Raw genomic sequence first — 26,187 nt, forward strand, 5'->3', positions numbered from 1 at the left:
CTATAATAAAACTTTTATCTCAATTAAGTTAAGACTGCTGGTGGCAGTAGTTGATTCAAAAAACAATATGTACACACAACATTGTCTACATACAAATTAAAATATACAAGGCGTGTTGAAACAACATTCACAAACTATACACAAAATCACATTCCATTTTTTTTAAAAAGACCATTTCATTAAATGTCCCATGGGGATACTTAACATCCTTTGTTATGTTTTTTCCCCTCCATTTAAAATGTTGTTTGCAAAGGCCATATAATGTGCTGGGAAGCTTCATAAATACAAGCATGCTTAATTTATCCTACCCATAACATCATATAAAATGAGCTCAATATACACTGTATAAGAGAAGGATTTTTACAGACTCAAGGTTACAGTAAATAACTTGTATTATTGTATATTTTTAAAACAACTCACAGTCCACTAAAAAAAACTATGGATTTATATTTTGCAGTGAAAAATGAAAATTCTAAGTATTATTGTTTTGGGCACCATTCAGCTGCAGGTTGAAAACCGTTCTAATCCTGAGTTACCGTGTTTCGACAAGCAAAACATTCAGTTGATATTAATCGCAATCTATTTTTCTAATATCACTGTGGGTCGCATTTCCTGGAGCTGCTTTAGCAGAATATCAGCAACGTCTGAAAAGGCCTTGTCTACTACAATTTTCACATTGTTAAGAGATGTCAGCTTCTGAGGGTTCCTGAACTCAAGGGTATCAAAGCCTTTTGGGTAATGCAAATATGCATCTGACCTTTTGCACAACACTGTAGCGTTTCCTAGTTGAATCCTCTTCTTTACAGAATTTTTAGGTGGGTTTGACTGCTCCAAGAACTTTAAGAAAGACATCTCGAATCCCATGGGCTTAAAGGAGGTCAATGTTTCACTTTGATCGTTCATTTCATCCTGGGTAAGGACAGTGCTAGAGGAGTCGTAGTCTGATCCATTTTCTCCACAGTAAACTGCATTACTCCTAGTCAGTCTGGACACCCTCTTACGTTTGACAATTTTTTCTAAATTACTTTTCCGTGGTCGCCCTCTCTTGCGTTTCACCACCACAGAGCTGTCAGATACGGTTTCTGAAGTTTCATCATACGAGGGTTTGGTGTCAGACAGTCCGCTCTGCCCCCTTCTCCGTAAGGCAGGTTTTGAATACTCATCATACTCACTTCCTTCTAGGCCCGTGTCTGCTGTGTCCTCACTGTCGGATATCTCGGAGGTCGTCTCAGACTTGGAGTCATCGCTCCTGGCAGACCGAGGGTTCCTACGTCGGGGGTATTTCTTGCAGAATATGAAGTGGCTTCTCTGCTCTTCTAAGTATCGCTCGGACAGTCCGTGCCCCATGTAGTGCTTCATAATGCTCCGTTCGGACTTCATCACTGAATCACAGCCCTTTATCATGCAAGGGTATTGCAAGGTGGACTTCTTTATGCACATCGCAGATGCTTCATCCTTAGTTTTCAAGGAAGGTTTTCCATATTTAGTCCAATGATTTTTTTCCGTCTTGTCAGTTTTCTTTTTGTCACCTCCCTTCTCTGTAATCTTTTTGTTGCTCTCTATGTTTTCTTTCCCATCACTTGATTTAGTCAGTTGGTAATGGGAATTCTTGGAGCTGGGTTTCCCAAGATCTTCAGTCTTCCGTTGGTTCATCAGTTGGAGTTTGTAAAGGTCATGATGCTTTTTCATGGTATGCCTCAGCAGGTTTGACTTTGTAGCGTAAGCGTGGTCACAGCCATCAACATCACACTGGAACATCCCATCCACAGATTCCATTTTGGATAGTTTTGCCTTGTCATGTTCTTTTTCAATATGTCCTATATACTTCCAGAAAGCAGTGAAGGACGTTGTGCACCCTTGCTGATCACAACTGAATCTGCCTAGGTTGATGTTGGACATTAGAGACCCTGATTTATCCAGGTTGAACTTGTGAAGCTGGAGGTAATGCTGTAACAGGTTGGGGACATCTTGGAATACTCTCGAGCAGTCGCTGACTTGACATCGGAATTCCGTTACCTGGGTGACTTCACCCTCTGGTTCCTCATCCATAACTCTCTCCTGCTTGATGTCTTTTTTCTCATCCGGTTCATCATTTTGAATTTCACATGTGGACAGAGCAGACTGATGGACAGCCCTGTAATGGAGGATTAAATTATGTTGAATGGTGAAGGCTGCTGCACATCCTTGATGAACACAGCGATATGGCCTGTATGGACTGAAAGCATTATTTGCATCAGACTTCTTCTCTTTCGCCTTCTTAGGAATTTCAACTTTAGGCTTTGGTCCTCTCTGCTGCTTGACTTTGGGGGACGTTTCTAGCGAGGGACCAGAAACCTGAAGGGGATCTGACGAAGCCGGTGTTATTGAGGCAGCTCTGTCTGTCAGATAGCCTCCAGACTGTTGACTGTAATGACTAGGCCTAGAAGGAACTGGTAGGTTTTGTCCGTTTGACCATTGATCTGTATCAGGAGCAGTCATTAAGGGGAGTTGGGGTATTGTTGAGCAGTGTGCATTCATTTGATATTCAGACGTTGGCATCAATGGAGTCACTGTCTGATCATGCATGGGCGTCCTTTGCATTGGCTGCATTCCAATGGAGAGACTGTGATCATTAAATCTCGAGTTAGCCATGCCTCGAGAAGTCTGCTGTTCTAACGGCTGTGAGTGGTATTCTTGCTTTGTCCTTTCTCCTGAAGCAAACAAGTTGTTTCCAGTCACATCTTGATTTTGGTTAACATCTGGGAGTGAATATTGACGTGTAATATTCTCCGTTATTGAGTGGGGAGCTGTGACCATCTGACCAGACAAAGGAGGCTTTGAATGCACACTTGGTTTATCATTGTTATTAACAAATCCAACCGTGTTGCTTGACTGGCACTTCCTTTTTAGTTGAGCAATCTCCTGCTGTGTTAATCTGTGAGCTGTCTGACAGTGTGCCCTAAGGTTTGAATTTCGGGTAAAAGTCTTATCACACATTTGACAAGAGAATGGAGCAAATTTCCCATGGTCTTTCTTAATCGAATTGATCATCTCATTGGTGTAATTGTGAGTCTTGGCGAGGTGTTTTAAAATGGCACATTTTGTCATGGTCCTGTAAGTGCAGTTGTCACTCTCACAGGCAAACGGCTTCATAGAGCCGTCAGGAATCTGTGTGTCCTTCTCTATTGAGACATTAGGCCTAAATGACTCAGTATCATTGCAAATATCAGTGCTGTTAGGTTTTGTGGAGGAATACGTTGGAGCAATATCACAGACCTGTTTGTCTAAGTCTAGCCTCTCTAATGCAGTCTGAATGTCCACCATCCAGTGCTGTTGGTTTACAGGCGTTAGATTGGGACCAAGATCAACATCATTTGCAACAATGCTGGTAGGTGCAGTAGCCTCATGGTGTTGAGAGGAAGCCTCTCTGAAATTAGTGAAACTCTGCATGGATGAGGCTCCGTTCATTTGGGCAGAGGACACAAAGGGGATTCCGTGATCAATCGTCGTGGAAGGCTGAGGACTTTGATGAGCTTCAAAATGTTGTACAACATTGGTTGCTGGATTGGATGACACCGGACTCAAACTGGCATTTGTATCAGTGCTGCTTGCCTGAGATAAACTGCTTCTTCTTTGGAAGTCTCCAGCTAAAATCTGTTCACGCAATCTTTTCTTGACATTCTGTTCTGTACTCTTCCTCTGTGTCTCGGCCAGTTCACTACTTGTTGCTGCTGGACTGTGTTGAGGCGGAGGGTCTGGTGAAGTGATCTGCAACATGGGGTTTGTCATAAGATTTTGTGCCAAACTGGCCATTGCAGCCAGAAGTCCATCATTAGACAGCCCTCCTGAATTGGAGACAGAATCAGAAGTTCCCTTTACTTCTTTCATCTTCGTTAGTGTTTCTGATCTGAGTAAATGATCAATATGGTCTGTGGGAAGTCTGTGAAGTGAAACTGTAGGGTTGTTTTCTGCAAGCATCTGAAAGAGAAGTGGATCAGAGAATGCACTGCTTCCAAACACAGGGTCACATGACTGCGGAAGATAACCATCTCTATAAGACTCATTTTCATTCTTCACTTGGATATTTCCTGTGTGCTGTATAACTGTACTTTCTGGCAAGCGTCCACCAGGTCCGTAGGGGCCACATGCATCTTGGAATGTTGGCTGGGGAATTGCTAAGGGCTCAAACACATTGGAAATATTTGGAGTATCCATAATTTGTTTAAGAATGTCATCAGGTTGTTCGCCATCATTTGCAAATGGTGCAGTAGGGTTATACAGTGAAGATGGTGGGGGCTGAGTATTGAGAAGTTGCTCTGAATTCAAAAGATCAAGAAATGATGAAGGCAAGTCTGCTGTCAGGAGTTCAGTCTCATCAAAAGCTTTGCAGTGTGCACGCTTGGATAAATGGCCTCCAAGTGATTTGGGATTTGTAAATCCTCTACCACACCTAGAGCAAATGAATTTTCCATCTTTAATAATGGCAGGCCACTTTGTTCTTTTGTTACGCTTGACTTTTTTGCCCATCTGATTCTTTGCATCTCCAGAGTTTATCGTGCCATGTTGAGATTCACTGTTGCTTTTTGCTAGCAAGTTTCCTGCAGGGCCAAAGTGGGACTCCATCTTGGTTTTCTGCAATCCTCTACCTTTAGAACCTGGATTATTTTGAGACTGTGGTTTGTATGGAGGTGCAGCATTTTCCAGCTGATTTGAAAGACTTGAGTCTTTCAGAATGTCCATGTAAGAGGGGAAAACAGGCTGGAGACCATTAACCATAGGTGATGGTTGGAGTGACTCTGCTGGTCTTTCCATATTAGATCCCATCATATGACGGGACGGAATAACATAAACATCCATTCCTCCACCGACAGCATCCATTTGTGGCATCCCTTGAATGTTTGATGAAGGGTATACTTGGGAGGCATAACAATTCTGGATTTGGTTGTTTCCTGGTGTTTGTAGCCATGGCATACTAGGTGGTGCATATTGATTGGGGTTGTTTCCTAGCTGGGAGAGTACAATTGGATCTAAGATGTTGTCCATTTGATTGGGAAAAGCCTGGCTTTGGACAGCAGCTGAATGGGAAGCATAGGAGTGGTGTGAGTTTGGGTACTGGGGTGGCTGAATGACATTCTGCCTATGAACTGGGACAACACTAGCCTGTTGATGTTGTAGTGGAGCAACATAGTTATGGTTCCCAATCAGAGGCACACTCGATGGGGTACCTTTCCTGGCCTTTTCAGCTTTTTCTTGTTCCCTGATTTTTTTTTTTGCAAGTTTCCATTCAGTATAAAACTCTGGGTGAACTGCTTTCATGTGCTTGGTAACACTTTTGTAGGAGCTGTAGTTGCGATCGCATGTCTCCAAAGCACAGTGGTGTCTTTCTTTCTGTCCTTGGGGTGGGGCAAGAGCCGTTGGTAATGGGTGTTGCTGTGGAGCAGGAGTGCTTGGTAATGGGCTCTGCTGTGGGGCAGGAGTGCTTGGTAACGGGCACTGTGTTATTGAATTCTCTGTTCTGCAACCAGTGGCTGGCAAATGAGTGACTAGTGGAAGAAGTGTATGAGATGCATATGGGAGAGTTTGAGGCATTGGAGTTGACAGGTAATTGGGGGTCTGGCTTGCTGCTGACATGTTAACAGACATGTGTGGATGCTGTTGTTGTTGATGTTGTACTTGCACTGGTACTCTGTAGTCCGAATTGTAGTTCCTGGATCCATAACTTCCCCCTTTCAGCAAACCCTGGTCCTGACCTTGTAACACATTTGGTTGTAAGGCATGGTGCAAATCCCCAGTATCTTGGTATGAAGCTAATGGATTATGTGGCTGTGATTTGGGTCTCATATAGTCATATGCAGCAGCCACTGAGGGGTCTTGGGGTCTACGTCTCAGTTGATTTGGGTCGTGCATTTGTGCATTTCCGGTCGACCGAATCACAGAGCTTTCTGAACATGGGTAAAGTTCTTTTTCTTGGGGCTCACTGTTATTCATGTATCGTCGATCATTCTGAACAGGACCTTGAGAAGCGTTCAGCAGGTTGTCAATCGAGTGCTTCACCGCAACAGATGCTGGTGGATGAGAAGCCTCAACCTCCTCTGAAAAGGAAGCCTGATCAGAAAGCATCCTCTGGTCCAGAGAATGACTAAGGTCGGAGTCTGTAGCTGGGTCTTCCTCCTCTTCTGTGACATGTTCCTCCTGGTGGAGATCCAACTGTGACTGAGAATGTAACACTTTCCTACAGTTAGGGACTTTGCAGGTGAACGTTTTGTAATGCTGTGACTCATGGTCGTAAAGCTTATAGGCTTCATTGAAAATCTTTCCACATCTAGGAAACATGCATCTGGCTTTAAATATGACATGTTCTTTCCTGTGTACAAGCAGCTCTGTGTTGGATAGGAAGCAGGCCTTGCAGTTCAACTGTATGCAAATGTAAGGTCTGACGCCACAGTGCACTTGCAAATGATCGTTAAGGTGGGTGACATTAACAAACTGGCGACGACAATATTGACAAATCACCTTTTTGCTCTGCATTTCAAGGAAGCGCTTGGCTTCATCGTTTTCTCCATGTGCTTTCACATGGACAAGAAGATTTCGGAAATACTTGAATCCCTTTTTGCAGTTTGCAATAGGGCATGTGTTTTCCTCAGTGCTGCTTTCTGTCTTAAGTCCAGAGACTTTGGTCTGAACCATTTCTGTCTGAAGCGACTGCCCATTGTGTTCTTGAGATTCGCCATTTGCATCTTTTGTCCAAAGTTGATTTTCAGTCTTAGCTTTCAGAGCTGCTATAACAGGAGCAGCCGTTTTGGGATTAGCCAATTTTTTATTTGTTTTAATTGCAGCTAGTCTTTCCTTGCATGATAGCTTCACGTGTGATGCCACGTGTGGTTCCAATGTTTCTTTTGATGTGAAGGTCTCAGCGCATATCGGGCAGCTATAAAGTCCATTTTTGTAGTGAGTCTGAGCATGACGTACAATCCTGTGACCCAGAAACTCCTTGTCACACAGAACACAGTACTGCATGTATGCCTGCCAGTTTCTAAACCTGGCCGAGATGAACCCTTTCTCTCTCAGTTTCTTTGTCTCTCGGTTTTTCTGTCTTTTATCGGCTATTTCATTGAGTTCATGTGTGGTGTCAATGAAGCAGTCTGTGACGTCTCTGAATCCTTCCTCACCCTGGGCTGTGTCCTCCTCCTCAGTGGCCTCTGGGCTCTCATTGTCATTCAGCAGGTCAATGGAAGACACAATGGAGGCCTCCTTGCCCATAAGGGTCAGGCAGTGACGCTTCAGTGTCTTCCAGTCCCAGAACTCGGGGTCAAAAGCCCACTGGGTCTTGAACACCAGTAGAAGCTCACAGCGGAGCGAGTTGGGAACGGGAAGATTCTCTTCCTCCAGCTTCTGGTCTGGTTCGTTGTAGAGAGTCTCCACGGCGTAGTAGGAGTCCACTGTGGGTTCCAGGAGGAACTCTGTCAGCTGGCAGGCCCGCTTTACCTCCAGATCAGTGGGCAGCAAACAGGAGATGGTTTTGCAAATGGTGGCCTTGGTGTTTACGTCACTTGATTCCAACTGTAGAGCCCGTATGCACATGTCAACGCACACTGGCAGTCCAACCTTGTCCATCTGTAAAATAAACAAAAAGGGATATTCTTTGAGTCTCACTGAACTTCAATTGAATATGAATTCAACAAAAGAGTACATATCAAGAAGGTGTAGAGTGCTGAGTATACAATGTTTTTTTGTATCTTGAACAAAACCATTTATGTATCTGGAATGAAGCTTACTTCTGATTGAATGACTTTGATGAGGAAGAGGATGTGGAAGACTGTTTTGGACAGCAAAGACATCTGACGACATCTGTCCAGGAAAGTCTCTTCAGACGACTCTAACCGCTTCAGCAGTTTGCTCCAAAACAGTGTCAGCTCCCTTGAGAGGAAATAAGTAATAATCATGACATAAATCGGAGATTATAGAATTATCTGAAGAGAGATTAGATTACAGTAAAGTACAGACAATGCTTATTATTATTATTATTTTTTAAATAAATAAAGCCATTTTAAGTTAAGTAGGAAGGATTAATAACACAATATTCATACATTGCATATGTCAAACAGAGATAGGAGGGCTTCAATAAGGCGGGTTTTGATGTATAAAATGTTGCAGTGTTACCAGGCACAGTAAGTGTCTCCCTGGAGAAGCTGTCGAGTCAGAAAGGCCGAGCATAGGCTGAAGGCTCCCCTCTCATCCCCTTCTGACTCCAGGTTACAGATCATTTCTAGTGCATCGCGGCAATCCACGTTGGAGAGCTGTGAAAAAAAAAAAAAAAAAAGCAAGAGTAATTGCATTCAAAACATATTTCACTGTCCACTAGATGTCTGTGGTATTTAAGATCCACATAAGGTAAAACAGCGCCACTGGTCGCCCCAGGCACATTTGTAATTATTATAATTATTTTTTAACGGGGCATCCTGGTAAAAAAAGAAGAAAAAAAAGACAATCATAGTACATACTCTAGTTGTATCGTGTGTGCAATGATGTCCGAGAACAATGAAATGGCTTAGCTCTTGTAATATAGCAAACGGACGATTCCAGCTTTAAGCTGCCATGAACACTTCAATATTTCCATGCCCTCTTGTGGATGATATCCTCAATTTCGTCCAATTTAAATCAATAGAGAAGACCGAGCAATTCTGAACGATGCAATGAAACCACGGGCCTGACAATAAAAAAACTTTTTTTTTTTTTTTACAGACTGCCCCAAGTAACCTACCTCCTCCATTAGTGGTTCCTGTGCTGAGACGGCACACAAGCAGACCAGGTACATCTGCTTAAAGTGCCCTTTTCCTTCAAACTCAGGATACTCTGCACATGCCTTTGCCAGCAGTGCAGCCCTCTCCATGAAGTTCTCCTTGATTAGGTGCTTTACTCTCAGCTCCAACAGAATGGGTCCCTCCAGTTCAAGGAACTTATGAACTAAGGGAATGATGGGGATATTCAGGTTGAAAGATAACACAAATATCATTGTTGTATAAAATACTGGTTCAAGACTCGAATAACAACGCAGGGGGCGTCCCAAGCGGCATCCTACTTTCTACATAGTTCCGAGAACTATATAGGGGAAAGGGTGCAATTTTAGATGCAGCACATTAAACGAACGCTCACCTTTCTCTGTTTGTGGCGACTCGTTAGAGAGGAGACTGCGCAGGGTGCTGTTGGTCCACACACCAGTCTCCTGGGCCACGGTAGACAGGAGGGACAGCTGTGTGATGCCATTCTCCTGCAGCTGGGATTGGGCTGACTGCAACACAGGATTCACTCTGTGACCCTTTTGTCATCACAGTAAGTACTTTTAGAAGTAATTATGCATTTAAAAATGGTGCAGCCAAGCAACACACATAATATATTATGTAGTAGATCTTAGACATAATTATAATAATGTCCTGAACAGATAAAGTAACTAATTCAGAAATACAGTAAAACGATATCTCACTGAATATAAAAATAGAAACATTTCACCCTCTGTATGACAATTTTGCACTTTACCTGAACAGATGATTGGAACTCTTCCCACAAGGCACCTGGGAAGTGTTCTGGCAGGGAGAGCAGCAGCTCCACACAACTCCTGTACAATCAATAGGAAATTAAATGAGGCAACCCAAACAGCTAACTTCACGATGACTAAACCCTTTGAAATCTTGAGCAGTGATTTAAACATGATCATCTGAAGAATAAAGCCAGGTCTGACTTGTAATAATCAAGAATAGTAAAAAAGCACAATAAAAACAATAACTGGGAGGAGGTATTAGCTACTATAACCAATGTTTTTAATTCTACATGTAGGGTGTATAATGAGGTTCATCTAAAAAATGTCACGGGTAATAATCTTGCAAGCACACGGAGAACAAGCAGCACATTAAACCCCTCCAATAAGACAGGTGAACTTACAGTGAGAGCCTTTCAAGTACGAGGGGAACGTTTTCACATTGGGAGGAGAGGCAGGGGGAAGCCTGGGCATAGCCCAGCAGAGCCACTGTGTACACCTCCACCAAGGGCAGTGGGTCCTCCTCCATCCTCCATCGACCAGCATACTCCACCAGAGTCTAGAGACAGTGAGATAGGTGGGGAAAGGTTACACCCACACAGTCAGTTTTCCTGAATCTACTAATAAAGCTACAAATGCAGAGGTTTGATATCATTAGATGTAATATAGCGCATCCCACGCTACTGACGAAAGCAATTTGCAGCAGGACGGGGAAAATTTGCTACGATTAACCTATAAAAGTTTGTTGTAGCCGATGTGAAATTACAAGCAGATTTAATGTACCACGAGAATGACAGACGGTGCTAAGCTACCAACCACATAATGACGGATGTAGTCTAGCACAACTTGAAGCAACGTTTCGCCCATGGAACAGAAAAGGTTTCTAGCCGCTTTCTAATGCATAAAATGGAAGTGACAGCCTGTAACACTGACCACACACAGAAGATATGTGCTATTGAAATGACCACAACAACAACAAAAACACGTGAACAGGAGATATTTTTACATCACTGGTCAGAGGACAACCTGCAAAACAGTCAGCTACATTTTGGAATGTTGTAATTTGATACAGGGTTTTTCAAAACAGAAAGGAACAGTACAAAACCAAAGGTATTGATCGGTTTTAAGCAATTGATCGCGTCATTGTGTTGATTATAAACTTTTATACTAAAATTACCAATCTGCGGTAAAAAGGATTGCAACTCCCCCCAATTCGATGTGGTCAAACCGTCAGCTTGTGTAATGTAGTAACACATACTGTCCACATCATGGAAAGTAGTAATATACAGTGCATTCAGAAAGTATTCAGACCCATTCCCCTTTTCCACATTTTGTTACATTACAGCCTTATTCTAAAGTGGATTAAATAAAAAATGGTCCTCAATCTACACACAATACCCCATAATGACATGTGACAACAGATTGAGAAATGTTTGCAAATTAGAAATAAAAAACAGAACTTGTTTACATAAGTATTCAGACCCTTTCCTATGAGACTTGAAATTGAGCTCAGGTGCATCCTGTTTCCATTAATCATCCTTGACACGTTTCTACAACTTGATTGGAGTCCACCTGTGGTGAATGCAACTGATTGGACTGGATTAGGAAAGGCACACATTGGTCTATATAAGGTCCCACAGTTGACAGTGCATGTCAGAGCAAAAACCAAGACATGAGGTCGAAGGAATTGCCCGTAGAGAGCCGAGACAGGAAACATTTCTGCAGCATTGAAGGTCCCCAAGAACACAGCGGCCTCCATTTTAAATGGAAGTTTGGAACCACCAAGACTCTTCCTAGAGCTGGCCGCCTGGCCAAACGGAGGAGAAGGGCGTTGGTCAGGGAGGTGACCAAGAACCTGATGGTCATACTGAAAATAGAGGTCGACCGATTAACCGTCATGGACGATTAATAAGGGCCGATTTTAAAGTTGTCACAACAAACGGTAATCAGCCTTTTTGGACGCTGATTATGGCCGATTACATTGCAATCCATGAGGAAACTGCGTGGCAGTCTGACCACCTGTTACGCGAGTGCAGCGTCAAAAGGACCTTGTGGCTGCAACGTAAGTTGCTAGCTAGCATTAAACTTATCTTATAAAAAACAATCTTAACACAATCACTAGTTAACTACACATGGTTGATGATATTACTAGTTTAACTAGCTTGTCCTGCGTTACATATGATCAATGCGGTGCCTGTTAATTTATCATCGAATCACAGCCTATTTCAACTTCGCCAAACGGGGGATGATTTAACAAAAGCACATTTGCGAAAAAAGCAAATTCGTTGCACAAATGTACCTAACCATAAACATCAATGCCTTAAAATCAATACACAAGTATATTTTTTTAAACCTGCATATTTAGTTAAAATAAATGCATGTTAACAGGCAATATTAACTAGGGAAATTGTGTCACTTCTCTTGCATTCATTGCACGCAGAGTCAGGGTATATGCAACAGTTTGGGCCGCCTGGCTCGTTTGGCTCGTTGCGAACTAATGTGCCAGAATTGTACATAATTATGACACATCATTGAAGGTTTTGCAATGTAACAGCAATATTTAGACTTGGGGTTGCCACCTGTTTGCTAAAATACGGAACGGTTCCGTATTTCACTGAAAGAATAAAGGTTTTGTTTTCGAAATGATAGTTTCCGGATTTTACCATATTAATGACCAAAGGCTCGTATTTCTGTGTTTATTATATTATAATAAAGTCTATGATTTGATATTTGATAGAGCAGCTTGACTGAGCAGTGGTAGGCAGCAGCAGGCTAATAAGCATTCATTCAAACTTCACTGCGTTAGCAAGCAGCTCTTAGCAATGCTTGACAGCGCTGTTTATGACTTCAAGCCTATCAACTCCTGAGATAAGGCTGGCAATACTAAAGTGCATATTACAACATCCAATAGTCAAAGGTATGTGAAATACAAATGGTATAGAGATAAATAGTCGACGTGTCATAATTCCTATAATAACTGCAACCTAATATTTCTATACTGGGAATATTGAACCACCAGCGTTCATATGTTCTGAGCAAGGAACTTAAACGTTAGCTTTTTTTACATGGCACATATTGCACTTTTCCTTTCTTCTCCAACACTGTGTTTTTGCCTAATTTAAACCAAATTGATCTTTCATTATGAGACTAAATAGATGTTCTTTGTATTATATTAAGATAGTGTTCATTGTTCAAATTATCATTATATCAAATATATGAATATATTACAACCTGAGATAGAAAGAGGTGTGTGTGTGTGTGTGTGCGTACATACATACATACATACATACATACATACATACATACATACAGTTGAAGTCTAAAGTTCACATATTCCTTAGCCAAATACATTTAAACTCAGTTTAAATTCCTGACATTTAATCCTAGTAAAAAATCCCCATTTTAGGTCAGTTAGGATCAACACTTTATTTTAAGAATGTGAAATGTCAGAATAATAGAGTGAATTATTTATTTCAGCTTTTATTTCTTTCATCACTTTCCCAGTGGGTCAGAAGTTTACATACACTCAATTAGTATTTGGTAGCATTGCCTTTAAATTGCTTAACTTGGGTCAAACGTTTCGGGTAGCCTTCCACAAGCTTCCCACAATAAGTTGGGTGAATTTTGGCCCATTCATCCTGACAGAGCTGTTGTAACTGAGTTAGGTTTGTAGGCCTCCTTGCTCACACGCGCTTTTTCAGTTCTGCCCACAAAACTTCTATAGGATTGAGGTCAGGGCTTTGTGATGGCCACGCCAATACCTTGACTTTGTTGTCCTTAAGCCATTTTGCCACAACTTTGGAAGTATGCTTGGGGTCATTGTCCATTTGGAAGACCCATTTGCGACCAAGCTTTAACTTCCTGACTGATGAGATGTTGCTTCAATATATCCACATAATTCTCCTCACTCATGATGCCATCTTTTTACAAGTGTTAACCCTCATGCAGCAAAGCACCCCCACAACATGATGCTGCCACCCCCGTGCTTCACAGTTGGGATGGTGTTCTCCGGCTCACAAGCCTCCCCCTTTTTCCTCAAAACATAACGATGGTAATTATGGACAAACGGTTCTATTTTTGTTTCATCAGACCAGAGGACATTTCTCCAAAATGTACGATCTTTGTCCCCATGTGCAGTTGCAAACCGTATCCTGGCTTTTTATGGCGGTTTTGGAGCAGTGGCTTCTTCCTTGCTGAGCGGCCTTTCAGGTTACGTCAATATAGGACTCGATTGACTGTGGATATAGATACTTTTGTACCCGTTTCCTCCAGCATCTTCACAAGGTCATTTGCTGTTGTTCTGGGATTGATTTGAACTTTGCGCACCAAAGTACGTTCATCTCTAGGAGACAGAACGCGTATCCTTCCTGAGCAGTATGACGGCGGCGTGGTCCCATGGTGTTTATGCTTGCGTACTATTGTTTGTACAGATGAACGTGGTACCTTCAGGCGTTTGGAAATTGCTACCAAGGATGAACCAGACTTGTGGAGGTCTACCATTTTTTTTCCTGAGGTCTTGACGGTTTTCTTTTGTTTTCCCATGATGTCAAGCAAAGAGGCACTGAGTTTGAAGGTAGGCCTTGAAATGCATTCACAGGTCCACCTCCAATTGACTCAAATGATGTCAATTAGCCTATCAGAAGCTTCTAAAGCCATAAATGAAATAATCTGTTTATAAACAATTGTTGGAAAAATGACTTGTGTCATGCACAAAGTAGATGTCCTAACCAACTCTTGCCAAAACTATAGTTTGTTAACAAGAAATGTGTGGAGTGGTTGAAAACTAGTTTTAATGACTCCAACCTAAGTGTATGTAAACTTCCGACTTCAACTCTGTGTGTGTATTTTATATGAAAAAAATAAATAGGCCAATTAAATCGGTATTGGCTTTTTTTGGTCCTCCAATAATTGGTATCGGTGTTGAAAAATCATAATCGGTCGACCTTTACTTCAAGCCTATCAACTCCCGAGATTATGAAATACAAATGGTATAGAGAGAAATAGCTGACGTGTCATAATTCCTATAACTGCAACCTAATATTTCTTCACTGGGAATATTGAACCACCAACTTTCATATGTTCTGAGCAAGGAACTTACACGTTAAAAAAATAAAATAAATTAAAAAAAAGCTAACATGGCACATATTGCACTTTTACTTCTCCAACACTGTTTTTGCATTATTTAAACCAAATTGAACATGTTTCATTATTTATTTGAGACTAAATAGATTTTATTTGTGTATTATATTAAGTTAAAATAAAAGGGTCCAATGTTCATTCAGTATTGTTGTAATTGTCATTATTACAAATATAAATATATATATTTGTAATAATGACAATTACATATATATATAATAATGACAATATGTAATAATGACAATTAGAACAATACTGAATGAACATTGAACCCTTTTATTTTAAGTTAAAAAATAAAATAAAATACATTTGAAAAAATTTGGCTGATTAATCGGTATCAGCTTTTTTTGGTCCTCCAATAATCGGTATCGGCGTTGGAAAATCATATTTGGTCGACCTCTGACAGTGCTCCAGAGGTGGATATGGTTGTCCTTCTGGAAGGTTCTCCCATCTCTGCAGCACTCCACCAATCAGGCCTTTATAGTAGAGTGGCCAGACAGAAGCCACTCAGTAAAAGGCACAACAACCTGCTTGGAGTTTGCCAAAAGGCACCTAAAGGACTCTCAGACCATAAGAAACAAGATTCTCTGGTCTGATGAAACCAAGATCAAACTCTTTGGCCTGCCAAGCGTCACATCTGGAGGAAACCTGGCACCATCCATACGGTGAAGCACAGTGGTGGCTGCATCCTGCTGTGGGGATGTTTTTCAGCGGCAGGGACTGGGAGACTAGTCAGGATCGAGGGAACGATGAACGAAGTACAGAGAGATCCTTGATGAAAACCTGCTCCAGAGAGCTCAGGACCCCAGACTGGGGCGAAGGTTCACCTTTCAACAGGACAACGACCCTAAGCACACAGCCAAGACAACGCATGAGTGGCTTCGGGACAAGCGAATGTCCTTGAGCAGCCCAGCTTGAGCCCTGACTTGAACCCGATCGAACATCTCTGGAGAAACCTGAAAATAGCTGTGCAGCAATGCTCCTTTCCAACCTGACAGAGCTTGAGAGGATCTGCAGAGAAGAATGGGAGAAACTTCCCAAATAGAGGTGTGCCAAGATAGTATCGTCATACCCAAGAATACACTAGGTGTAATCGCTGCCAAAGGTGCTTCAAGAAAGTACTGAGTAAAGGGTCTGAATACTTATGTAAATTATTATTTATTTTTTTGGTAATATATTTGCAAAAATGTCTAAAACTTTTTGCTTTGTCATTATGGTGTATTGTGTGTAGATTGAGGGGAAAAAAACTGTAAGCAATTTCAGAATGCTGTAATGTAACTGTGGGAAAAGTCAAGGGGTCTGAATACTTTCCGAATGCACTCATTCATTAGATATGGCAAAATAATGAGTAAAGTAAATTAAGCAAACTCCGATTTGTTTAATAATCACATATTCCTCACAAGTTTAACCTTTTAGATTAGGCAAAAAAATGCTCCTAAGCACAATTTAACCAGGAGCTCTAGACTAATGTTCATAGGGTCTGTGCAGCAGGCTGAACGTTTAACGTCCCTAATCTCATGGAAATTGCACACAATTAAAAAAAAACATCTAGATACCAGTAGCCCATGAATATTACAAAAAACATGGAAATTCATCAATGGAGGAACATGTAGCCTAGCCTATACTAGATGTGTGTTATACCTCAGTATTGTGGAATTATTCACAATCTCAGTGCACCTTGGCATAGAAACACTTAACGCCATTGCATTGGGTGGTTGGCTGCACTTTGTCCCAGACGGCTCGGTAACAAAAGCCTGCAAGTGTAAAAAGCCTTTGCAGATTTGTTAAGTTATTGAGAGTTCACTCCAGTAAGAGCTCCCTCGTTTGTTCTTCAGGAAATAAAGGCCAGAGCTGAGGCTGGCTAGATGCTAGAACATGACCCTATGACACATAAAAGGTAACAAGGTGAGAGGATAGCTGCTAGACATCAGAACGTGCTTCAGCAGGTCTGTAACTCAACCACCACAACAAACAGTAAGTTTATTGAACCCCTTCCCGTCTGTACTGATCAACAATTTTATGGAGAAAATGTATTGTCTCCATGTGCATCTCAAATTACAAAAAGCACCTTTACTAGTTATAAAATCAAGGTATTGAGGGGTTCATTAGGAAGGCTTGTGCAAGGCAGACATGATTAGAAGCCTGCCAGTCACCTGCAGGGGAGAAGTTTCTCAAATGATTGCCTCGCTTGGTTTACCAACTACTTCTCTGATAGAGTTCAGTGTGTCAAATCGGAGGGCCTGTTGTCCGGACCACTGGCAGTCTATGGGTGTGCCACAGGGTTCAATTCGCGGGCCGACTCTCTTCTCTGTATACATCAATGATGTTGCTCTTGCTGCTGGTGATTCTCTGATCCACCTCTATGCAGACGACACCATTCTGTATACCTCTGGCCCTTCTTTGGACACTGTTAACTAACCTCCAGACGAGCTTCAATGCCATACAACTCTCCTTCCGTGGCCTCCAACTGCTCTTAAAACGCAGGTAAAACTAAATGCATGCTATTCAATCGATCACTGCCCGCACCTGCTCGACCGTCCAGCATCACTACTCTGGACGGCTCTGACTTAGAATACGTGGACAACTACAAATACCTGGGTGTCTGGTTAGAGTGTAAACTCTCCTTCCAGACTCACATTAAGCATCTCCAATCCAAAATTAAATCTAGAATCGGCTTTCTATATCGCAACAAAGCATCCTTCACTCATGCTGCCAAACACACCCTCGTAAAACTGACCATCCTACCGATCCTCGACTTCGGTGATGTCATCTATAAAATAGCCTCCAACACTCTACTCAACAAACTGGATGCAGTCTATCACAGTGGCATCCGTTTTGTCACCAAAGCCCCATACACTACCCACCATTGCGACCTGTACACTCTCGTTGGTTAGCCCTCACTTCATACTCGTTGCCAAACCCACTGGCTACAGGTTATCCACAAGTCTCTGCTAGGTAAAGCCCCGCCTTATCTCAGCTCACTGGTCACCATAGCAGCACCCACTCGTAGCACGCGCTCCAGCAGGTATATCTCACTGGTCACCCCCAAAGCCAATTCCTCCTTTGGTCGTCTTTCCTTCCAGTTCTCTGCTGCCAATGACTGAAACGAACTGCAAAAATCTCTGAAGCTAGAGACTCATATCTCCCTCACTAGCTTTAAGCACCAGCTGTCAGAGCAGCTCACAGATCACTGCACCTGTACATTCTCACCCAATGGTAAGTTGGCGCCACTGCTGAAGAATGACTGATCACCTCCAACAAAAAACAACATCCAGCCACCTGTAAAACTAAAAGGTTACAAATATGCAGTGTACTTAGACACACTATAGCCTACAGGAGCTGCTTAAAAATCTCTCTAGTCTCCTGCTCTCTCTACACAGGTGTTAATGACAGCTGCTTTTTAATTCACCTGGGCTCTGGTAGGCTCGAGTGGAACACAGCAGTTACTGGATCACAAACTATAAAAAGGTATTAAAAACAACCCTACAGCCTGTGCTAATCTTTACTGCTAGAATATTTAGCTGATAAAAACAACGCTCCACATCACATGAACAGATAATCTGTAAAAACCACACTGACTGTCACTGATACACATATCAACCCACCACCACATGCTGGTAAAATGTTCTATTTGAAGTGTGTCAGCACAGGGATATAATCCATCAACATCAAACGTTCTGAGAGAGACATACAGTTGAAGTCAGAAGCTTACATACACTTAGGTCATTAAAACTCGTTTTTCAACCACTCCATACATTTTTTGTTAACAAACTATAGTTTTGGCAAGTCGGTTAAGACATCTACCTTGTGCATGACAATTTTTTCAACAATTGTTTACAGAGATTATTTCAATTACATTCCAGTAGGTCAGAAGTTTACATACTGTGCCTTTAAACAGCTTGGAAAATTCCAGAAAATGATGTCATGGCTTTAGAAGCTTCTGATAGGCTAATTGACATAATTTGAGTCAATTGGAGGTGTACCTGTGGATGTATTTCAAGGCCTACCTTCAAACTCAGTGCCTCTTTGCTTGACATCATGGGAAAAATCTAAAGAAATCAGCCAAGACCTCAGAAAAAAATTTATAGACCTCCACAAGTCTGGTTCATCCTTGGGAGCAATTTCCAAATGCCTGAAGGTACCATGTTCATCTGTACAAACAATAGTACGCAAGTATAAACACCATGGGACCACACAGCCGTCATACCGCTCAGGAAGGAGATGCATTCTGTCTCCTAGAGATGAACGTACTTTGGTGCGAAAAGTGCAAATCAATCCCAGAAAAGCAGCAAATGACCTTGTGAAGATGCTGGAGGAAACGGGTACAAAAGTATCTATATCAACAGTAAAACGAGTCCTATAATCGACATAACCTGAAAGGCCGCTAAGCAAGGAAGAAGCCACTGCTCCAAAACCGCCATAATAAAGCCAGGATACGGTTTGCAACTGCACATAGGGACAAAGATCGTACATTTTGGAGAAATGTCCTCTGGTCTGATGAAACAAAAATAGAACTGTTTGGCCATAATTATCATCGTTATGTTTGGAGGAAAAAGGGGGAGGCTTGCAAGCCAAAGAACACCATCCCAACCGTGAAGCACGCGGGTGGCAGCATCATGTTGTGGGGGTGCTTTGCTGCAGGAGGGACTGGTGCACTTCAAAAAAGATGACATGAGGGAGGAAAATGATGTGGATATATTGAAGCAACATCTCAAGACATCAGTCAGGAAGTTAAAGCTTGGTCACAAATGGGTCTTCCAAATGGACAATGACCCCAAGCACACTTCCAAAGTTGTGGAAAATGGCTTAAGGACAACAAAGTCAAGGTATTGGAGTGGCCATCACAAAGCCCTGACCTCAATCCCATAGAACATTTGTGGGCAGAACTGAAAAGGTGTGTGTGAGCAAGGTGGCAAACCTGACTCAGTTACACCAGCTCTGTCAGGAGGAATGAAGTGTATGTAAACTTCTGACCCACTGGGAATGTGATGAAAGAAATAAAAGCTGAAATAAATCACTATTATTTTGACATTTCACATTCTTAAAATAAAGTGGTGATCCTAACTGACCTAAGACAGGGAATTTTTTACTAGGATTAAATGTCAGGAATTGTGAAAAACTGAGTTTAAATGTATTTGGCTAAGGTGCATGTAGACTTCAACTGTATCACCGCTGCCAGACACAGCTGAGGTCAGAGGTCATCTGTATTTAATTTAATTGTGAGCTGCCCAGTGTGCCTACCATAAGCTGTGACTGGACTAGGATTTACCCTGCTGTTCTCCTGATCAGCCAGCCCACAGGGAGGAGGGTCAGTGACCTGACAGTGTGGTGCCGGAACAACAACCTCTCCCTCAATGTCAGCAAGACCAAGGAGCTGATCGTGGACTACAGGAAACGGGGGGCGAGCACGCCCCCGTACACATCGCGGCAGTGGAGAGATTCGAGTTCCTCGGTGTCCAAATCACTAAAGACTTAAAATGGTCCAAACACACACGCACAGTCATGAAGGCGTGACAGTGCCTCTTCCCCCTCAGGAGGTGGAAAATGCTACAGCTGTACCATCGAGAGCATTTTGACTGGCTGCATCACTGCTTGGTATGGCAATAGCACCGCCCTCGTTCGCATGGCGCTACAGAGGTTTGTGCGGACAGCCCAGTACATTACTAAGGCCGAGCTCCCTGCCATCCAAGACCTCTATATCAGGCGGTGTGACACAAAGGCCCAGAAAATCATCAAATACCCCAACCACCCAAGCCATAGACTATTTGACAGCTCGACAGCTTCTACCCCGAAGCAATACAACTGATAAGTAGCTACAAAAAATAGCTACACGGACTGAGTTCACCTTGTATCTTTACTGAACTTTTGTGTCGGTATTTGCACTCTCTGTGCACTCACAGGGCCCTACACTCTCACACAGTCACTCCAACACACACTTGTACAAAATACGCACATACATTTATACTGACTTTACACATCTGCACACCCACTCACATGAAAGCTGCTGCTACTCTGTTTATCTTACATCCTGTTGCCTAGTCACCTTACACCTATACATTTCTACCTCCATCACTCCAGTATGTAAATAAGGTATTGGAACTGACTAAGTATTTCCTGTATATAGTATGCTTACTTAAATTGTGTATTTCATTTTCCTCGTGTTTCTATCTTTCTAGTATTACATTGCCATTGTGATTATTGCATTGTTGGGTTTTGAGTTATCAAGAAAGGCATTTCACTATAGTTGTGCATGGGACATTAAAATGTGTAACTCTCCATACACAGCCCCTATAAACAGAAAATCAAATGCACTGGCCAAATTTCATTCTAACTGGTTGTTTGCCTCATCACACATCTGTGAGACCAAAATCAAAAGTAACAAATGAAAATAAATCAAACAATCAAGTGTTCTTATTTAGGCTATAGGCTACAATCTTTATTTAATGTAATAGACCTACATCCTTGTTCCAAAGGCTCATGGATGGAATAAGCCTAATGTAAACTAGATACATAGAATCCGATTTACCCCTCCATTTTGACCTAGAGAAAGGAGGCAGGATGGGGACCTGGGCTGGCACTGGCAGACATCTGGTAGAAAGCACACACACTGTCAGACAGTTCCGCCAGACTAAAGGCATCCGCATGCTTCAAATCCGAAACAGTTTGTGCATATATTATGACGACATTTCTGTTGGTTTAATTTTTTCGGCTGTTGGTACACACATTTTTCCTGAGGCGAGCCAAAGTGCGGTAGCCGAAGTCCACACCCTTCGTCTGTAATAGGGCAACAGTAGGGATTCTTCAATTAAGTGTTTTGTCATTCAATGAGAGACTACACACTTTCATGCACATTTTTTCACTTGAGAAATACTGCAACAGACATCTTATTTCGATTTAAAAATTGCATGACTAAGACCTCTTCTGGAAAAACGTCTAAATTAATTACAGATTTCTTGAGTAATTTTAGATTAATTCAGACTATTTTGAGGAAGTGTATGCTGGCTACGGTGTCTCAAGAGGGACAAACGTTACTATTGCTGCATTTTACTTGTTTTTCAAGCAAAGGTCTTTTAAGGGAGTATGCGAGGCACAGACATTCACTTTGGCTTAGCCGAGTTCTGCTAGGAGTAAACCGAACCTAGTATGCAGACGCCTTAACAGCAAAGTGGGATCATCCATATTCATCACTCTCCATGCTGAGACCAGGGGCAGCGGCGCGTCTCAAATGTCTCCACTCTCCAGACAACATTGGCACAGTGCATCTAGGAACCCAGCTGGGCACCTGGGGAGAATGCTCTTTCAAGGATCATTCACCAACGTGGTGGTGCATAGTGCAGCCGAGCGTGCTAGGGTGGAAAACAAACAGCTCTCCAACACAGACAGCAAAGGAAAATGCAAAACAATGTAGGCTGTTTGAAAAATAATGCTGGATTATCACGAATCTCCAACAGAGACTTATTTCAAAAACAGATGTCATTTTGTAAAACACACTGCGTTGAATTCAAATGTACATGATTTAAGTGTTAAGATGAAGAACCATGTTGCTCATCTGTTCTCTCTCTGTGTCCTTACATCCTCCCACACAGCACAAGGACAGTCATTGCCTCTAGCCACAGATAATCATCCATGCTTGATATTCTACTGCAACAATGGCTGCAACATCAAAGACTAAAAAAACTACACTCAGTAACACATTTCAACAGAGTAAGAAAGCGGATGCTAATAAGGTCTGCTACAGTGCTTTTAAGGCGAGTTTAGATTAGCCAACTCAGAAGAGTTAAAGGGATACTTCGGGATTTTGGCCCTGATGGAAGTTATAGGTACATTCGCAAGCCAATGCTAACTAGCGCAATGGCTGGAAGTCTACGGGTATCTGCTAGCAGTACCCCTAACTTCCTTCATACTGGACACAGACATAAAAATGGTATCCACGAATTAATCAAAGGCCCTCATTGCCAAAAGCCTGAAGTATCCCTTTAAGTACTAGGGATGTAATGATTCACCGATACACATCGGTCCCCGATTCAAAAGATACAAGTGCATTGGTGAAAATAGAAGACGAAAATAGAGATCCTTGGCCATGTACACTGGCGGTGGGGTTTACATCGAAATAAGGATTGTATTGTGCAGAAAATAATCCCATATCTACTGTAAAATATAGTGGTGGATCTTTTAGGTTATGGGGCTATTTTGATCCCACTGGTCCTAGGGTCCTTATTAAGGTCAACAGCATTATGAACTTCACCCGGTAACAGGATATTTTAGCCAAAAACCTGATTTACCTCTGCCAGGAGGCTGAAACTAGGCCGCAAGTGGAACTTCCAGCAAGGCAATATTCCCAAGCACACATCAAAATCGACAAAGAAATGGTTAACCAACCACAAAAATCAACATTTTGCGGTTAATTAACCACAAGATCAACATTTTGCAATTGCCATCTCAGTCTCCGGACCTGTGGTTTGAATTGAAGAGGGCAGTCCATAAGCGCAGGCGAAGGATATCAAGGATCTGACTCTGTACGGAGGAATGGTCTAAGATCCCTCCCAATGTGTCCTCCAATGTAATAAAACATTTTAGAAAAATGCTCAGTGCTGTTATCCTCAAGGTAAAAACAGGGCTGCCAATAATTTTGACCCCCCATCTTTAAGAAAAAAATATTACATCTTTCTCTAAGCAATTGTATTAGTATAAAATATATATATTTTTTTTAATACAATATAGCTCAGTATTTGAATTTATTTTATAGTGTTTTTTGCTGATCTTTATCAAGGGTGCCAATAATTTTGGACCCGAATGTAGGTGAATGAAAATTCGGAGCATGTCGGGAGTGTGTTGGAGGCCGTTTGTTGAAATTCTCCCGGAGAATCTAATGGTTTGACTTTTGACACTAGCAAATCATGAGCCAATCACCACAGAATTCAGGACATTCAAAAAGCATACTTTTTGATGCCCACCCAGGTGGAATGAAAGCTCATGCAGTGTTAAATTGAATGATTAAATTCAATTTAATTTGATTTCTCCTCTCCATAAAATGTTACGGGTAACAGTGCAACACATCATATTTGGGGAGACCGGAGCTGTGTGTCACATCTTATGACTCTTTTCAACATTATTAGAAAGACCAAGGTCTTGGGTTGAAATCGTTTCCCTTTTATCCTGTAATCTTATTCAAAAATGGGAACGCTTGCAGCGCCAAGGGTTGTGGGTTCGACTCCCGCTGGGGTTGCTCATGACTAAGTTGCTTTGGATGAAAGCGTCTACTAAATGGCATATTATTATATTGGCAGTGATTACCTATCAAACACACTGCACTTGAAAAAAAGGTATGTAGCCTACAGTCTTAGAAATACCCAGGCTATTTTTTGATTGAACAATGTTCTTTACCAAATTAAACAGTTTATACTTTATAGACCACTGTTCATGTTTCTGTTACTATGCAAATTATCACTATTACAGAAATCTTAGGTAAATATTGGTTTAGCGGATTCAACAACGATTTAGCTGATTTGCCATTGTAAACACTGTGGTAAAGACCTGTGTTCAGGTTTCTGTTACTATGCAAATGATTACCGTAGCAAGCTTCATGCTTACACAACAGAAAAAAAGGGCGGCAGGTAGCATAGCAGTTAGAGCGTTGGGCCAGTAATTATTTTGATGCGATATGAAAGTAGAGGGATTTATGTTTCTAGAACCGTACCATCATGGAGAATAGATTCAAGTTTAGATGGAGTATTTGGCCGTTTTGGCTTCCTGAGCCAATTCGCCCTTTAAACTGAACATGTAAGGGCCTTGAAATAAGGAGTAACGTTAGGCTTCCTTTAGTCCAATGTTGGGCTAACCCTGGCCGTGACCCCACTCTTCTAGTGGCTTCCTTTAGTCCAATGTTGGGCTAACCCTGGCCGTGACCCCACTCTCCTAGTGGCTTTCTTTAGTCCAATGTTGGGCTAACCCTGGCCGTGACCCCACTCTCCTAGTGGCTTCCTTTAGTCCAATGTTGGGCTAACCCTGGCCGTGACCCCACTCTCCTAGTGTGTCTCAGGGAGAGTGGGATATGCCCAAATCACAGTTCCAATTCACGCAGTGCGTATAAATACACACTTGTACATTTGTGAAATAGGACAAATCTAAGCACCCACCAAATTATTATTATAAACCCATAGTTACATGAAAGGGCCAGGAAACCAGTGAAGCACCTTCAGTAGAGCATCAGACTTGACGGGAGAATGTGTTCCACGAAATCAAAAGGATCCCTTTGACATGTTGACATTCTCACAGTAAGGTAAACTGGTCATGTGGAGAGGGGTTGGGGGAGTTCGAGAAAACGAATAGCCTAACTATCGCTAAGAATAAATTGATTTCATACCGCACATTTATGTACAATGATAACGTTACCAAGCTGGGTAGCTTCAGTTACATTTTTGATAATCCGAGGCAATGCAGGGACACCGTCGCCACATTTATTTGAGACATATCAACAAAAACTGCGGTGTGCAAGGCATATCCCATTACAATAAAAGCATAACAAAGCAATTCGTTAGCTAGCTAATGCCGCTAGCTAGTTGACGTTACTTGATTAACGTTATCATACTAGCTACATTAGTAGCTAGCTAGGTTGCTACAAAAACGGACAGTCATTGTTATACTTTAGTTTTACCAACAGCTGTATAATTCCCTGCGTAAATTAGACACGACAAAGCAAGGATGATAGACCGAATTGCGCATATGATAATGCAATTATGTCGACACAGTATGAAAACCAACTCGCTAACGTTAGTCTGATTGGCAACTATCGTTAGCTATGCTAATGTCTGACAGGCTCGAGGGGTTATTTTGGAATGGCCAGCACGCACAGCGAAATAAATAACTAACCTGGCAAAAGTCTTGGCAATACTGAGAAGACGACTGAGTCGGAGATTCCGTACTGTTCTTCAGCGCGATTGCTAATTCTTGTAATTTCTCTCGAAGTGCCGTAATCGTTGCACTGCTATGAGTATGTGCGCTGCCCTGTTCGGCCTCTTCGTCCGCCATCTTCACACCCAACTCAGTCGCGTATCACTGCCGCGTACGCAAACAACATGTGACCAGAATCGCTTACGCACTGACGCAGAATCAAGTGTAGTCCATGGCGGGGCACTCTACCACTGCTACATTGAAAACTAAGTGGTAGTAGCAGGCTGCGTGCGTTATGTTTTTTATATGTGCCTCAACTATTCTAAATCAACAAAACTTGAATACATCAAGTGGCCCAAAAAAATATGAACTGGTTCTTTACCATGAGTTTTGTAGATTAGGTTATCAGTTCAAAACATCACTAGTGATTGTATTCATTACCCCTCTGATTTCTAAGCTTCCTGCTGGTCCCACAATTTGTATTTAACCAGGTAAATCGACTGAGAACACATTCTCTTTCACAGCAACGACCTGGGGAATAGTTACAGGGGAGAGGGATGAATGAGCCAATTGTAAACTGGGGATGATTAGGTGACCATATGAGGGACAGCTTGGGAATTTAGCCAGGACACCAGGGTTAACACCCCTAC

At 42.1% G+C, this 26,187-nt stretch overlaps 1 protein-coding gene across 1 annotated transcript; it reads right to left on the minus strand.

Annotated features, from left to right (window-relative positions):
* LOC115194468 (zinc finger protein 292-like) lies at positions 1 to 25,715 on the minus strand. Its single transcript, XM_029754189.1, has 8 exons — positions 25,517 to 25,715; positions 9,916 to 10,070; positions 9,514 to 9,592; positions 9,133 to 9,268; positions 8,741 to 8,943; positions 8,140 to 8,276; positions 7,755 to 7,896; positions 1 to 7,593 (listed from the first exon to the last, which is right to left on the minus strand). Exons 1-8 carry the CDS (start codon positions 25,673 to 25,675, stop codon positions 580 to 582), a joined length of 8,025 nt encoding a protein of 2,674 aa, XP_029610049.1. The 5' UTR covers positions 25,676 to 25,715; the 3' UTR covers positions 1 to 579.
* Positions 25,716 to 26,187: the final 472 nt, after the last annotated feature.

Source organism: Salmo trutta, chromosome 1 (genome assembly GCF_901001165.1).
Source record: "Salmo trutta chromosome 1, fSalTru1.1, whole genome shotgun sequence".
NCBI lineage: Eukaryota > Metazoa > Chordata > Actinopteri > Salmoniformes > Salmonidae > Salmo > Salmo trutta.

Excerpts from the sequence above, each read along its gene's own strand:
- LOC115194468 (XM_029754189.1), bottom strand. The coding sequence starts at position 25,675 with ATGGCGGACGAAGAGGCCGAACAGGGCAGCGCACATACTCATAGCAGT. Across the intron at positions 9,269-9,513 it reads AGTTCCAATCATCTGTTCAG|TCAGCCCAATCCCAGCTGCA; the intron begins GTAAAGTGCAAA and ends CCTGTGTTGCAG. Across the intron at positions 8,944-9,132 it reads GTCGCCACAAACAGAGAAAG|TTCATAAGTTCCTTGAACTG; the intron begins GTGAGCGTTCGT and ends TCATTCCCTTAG.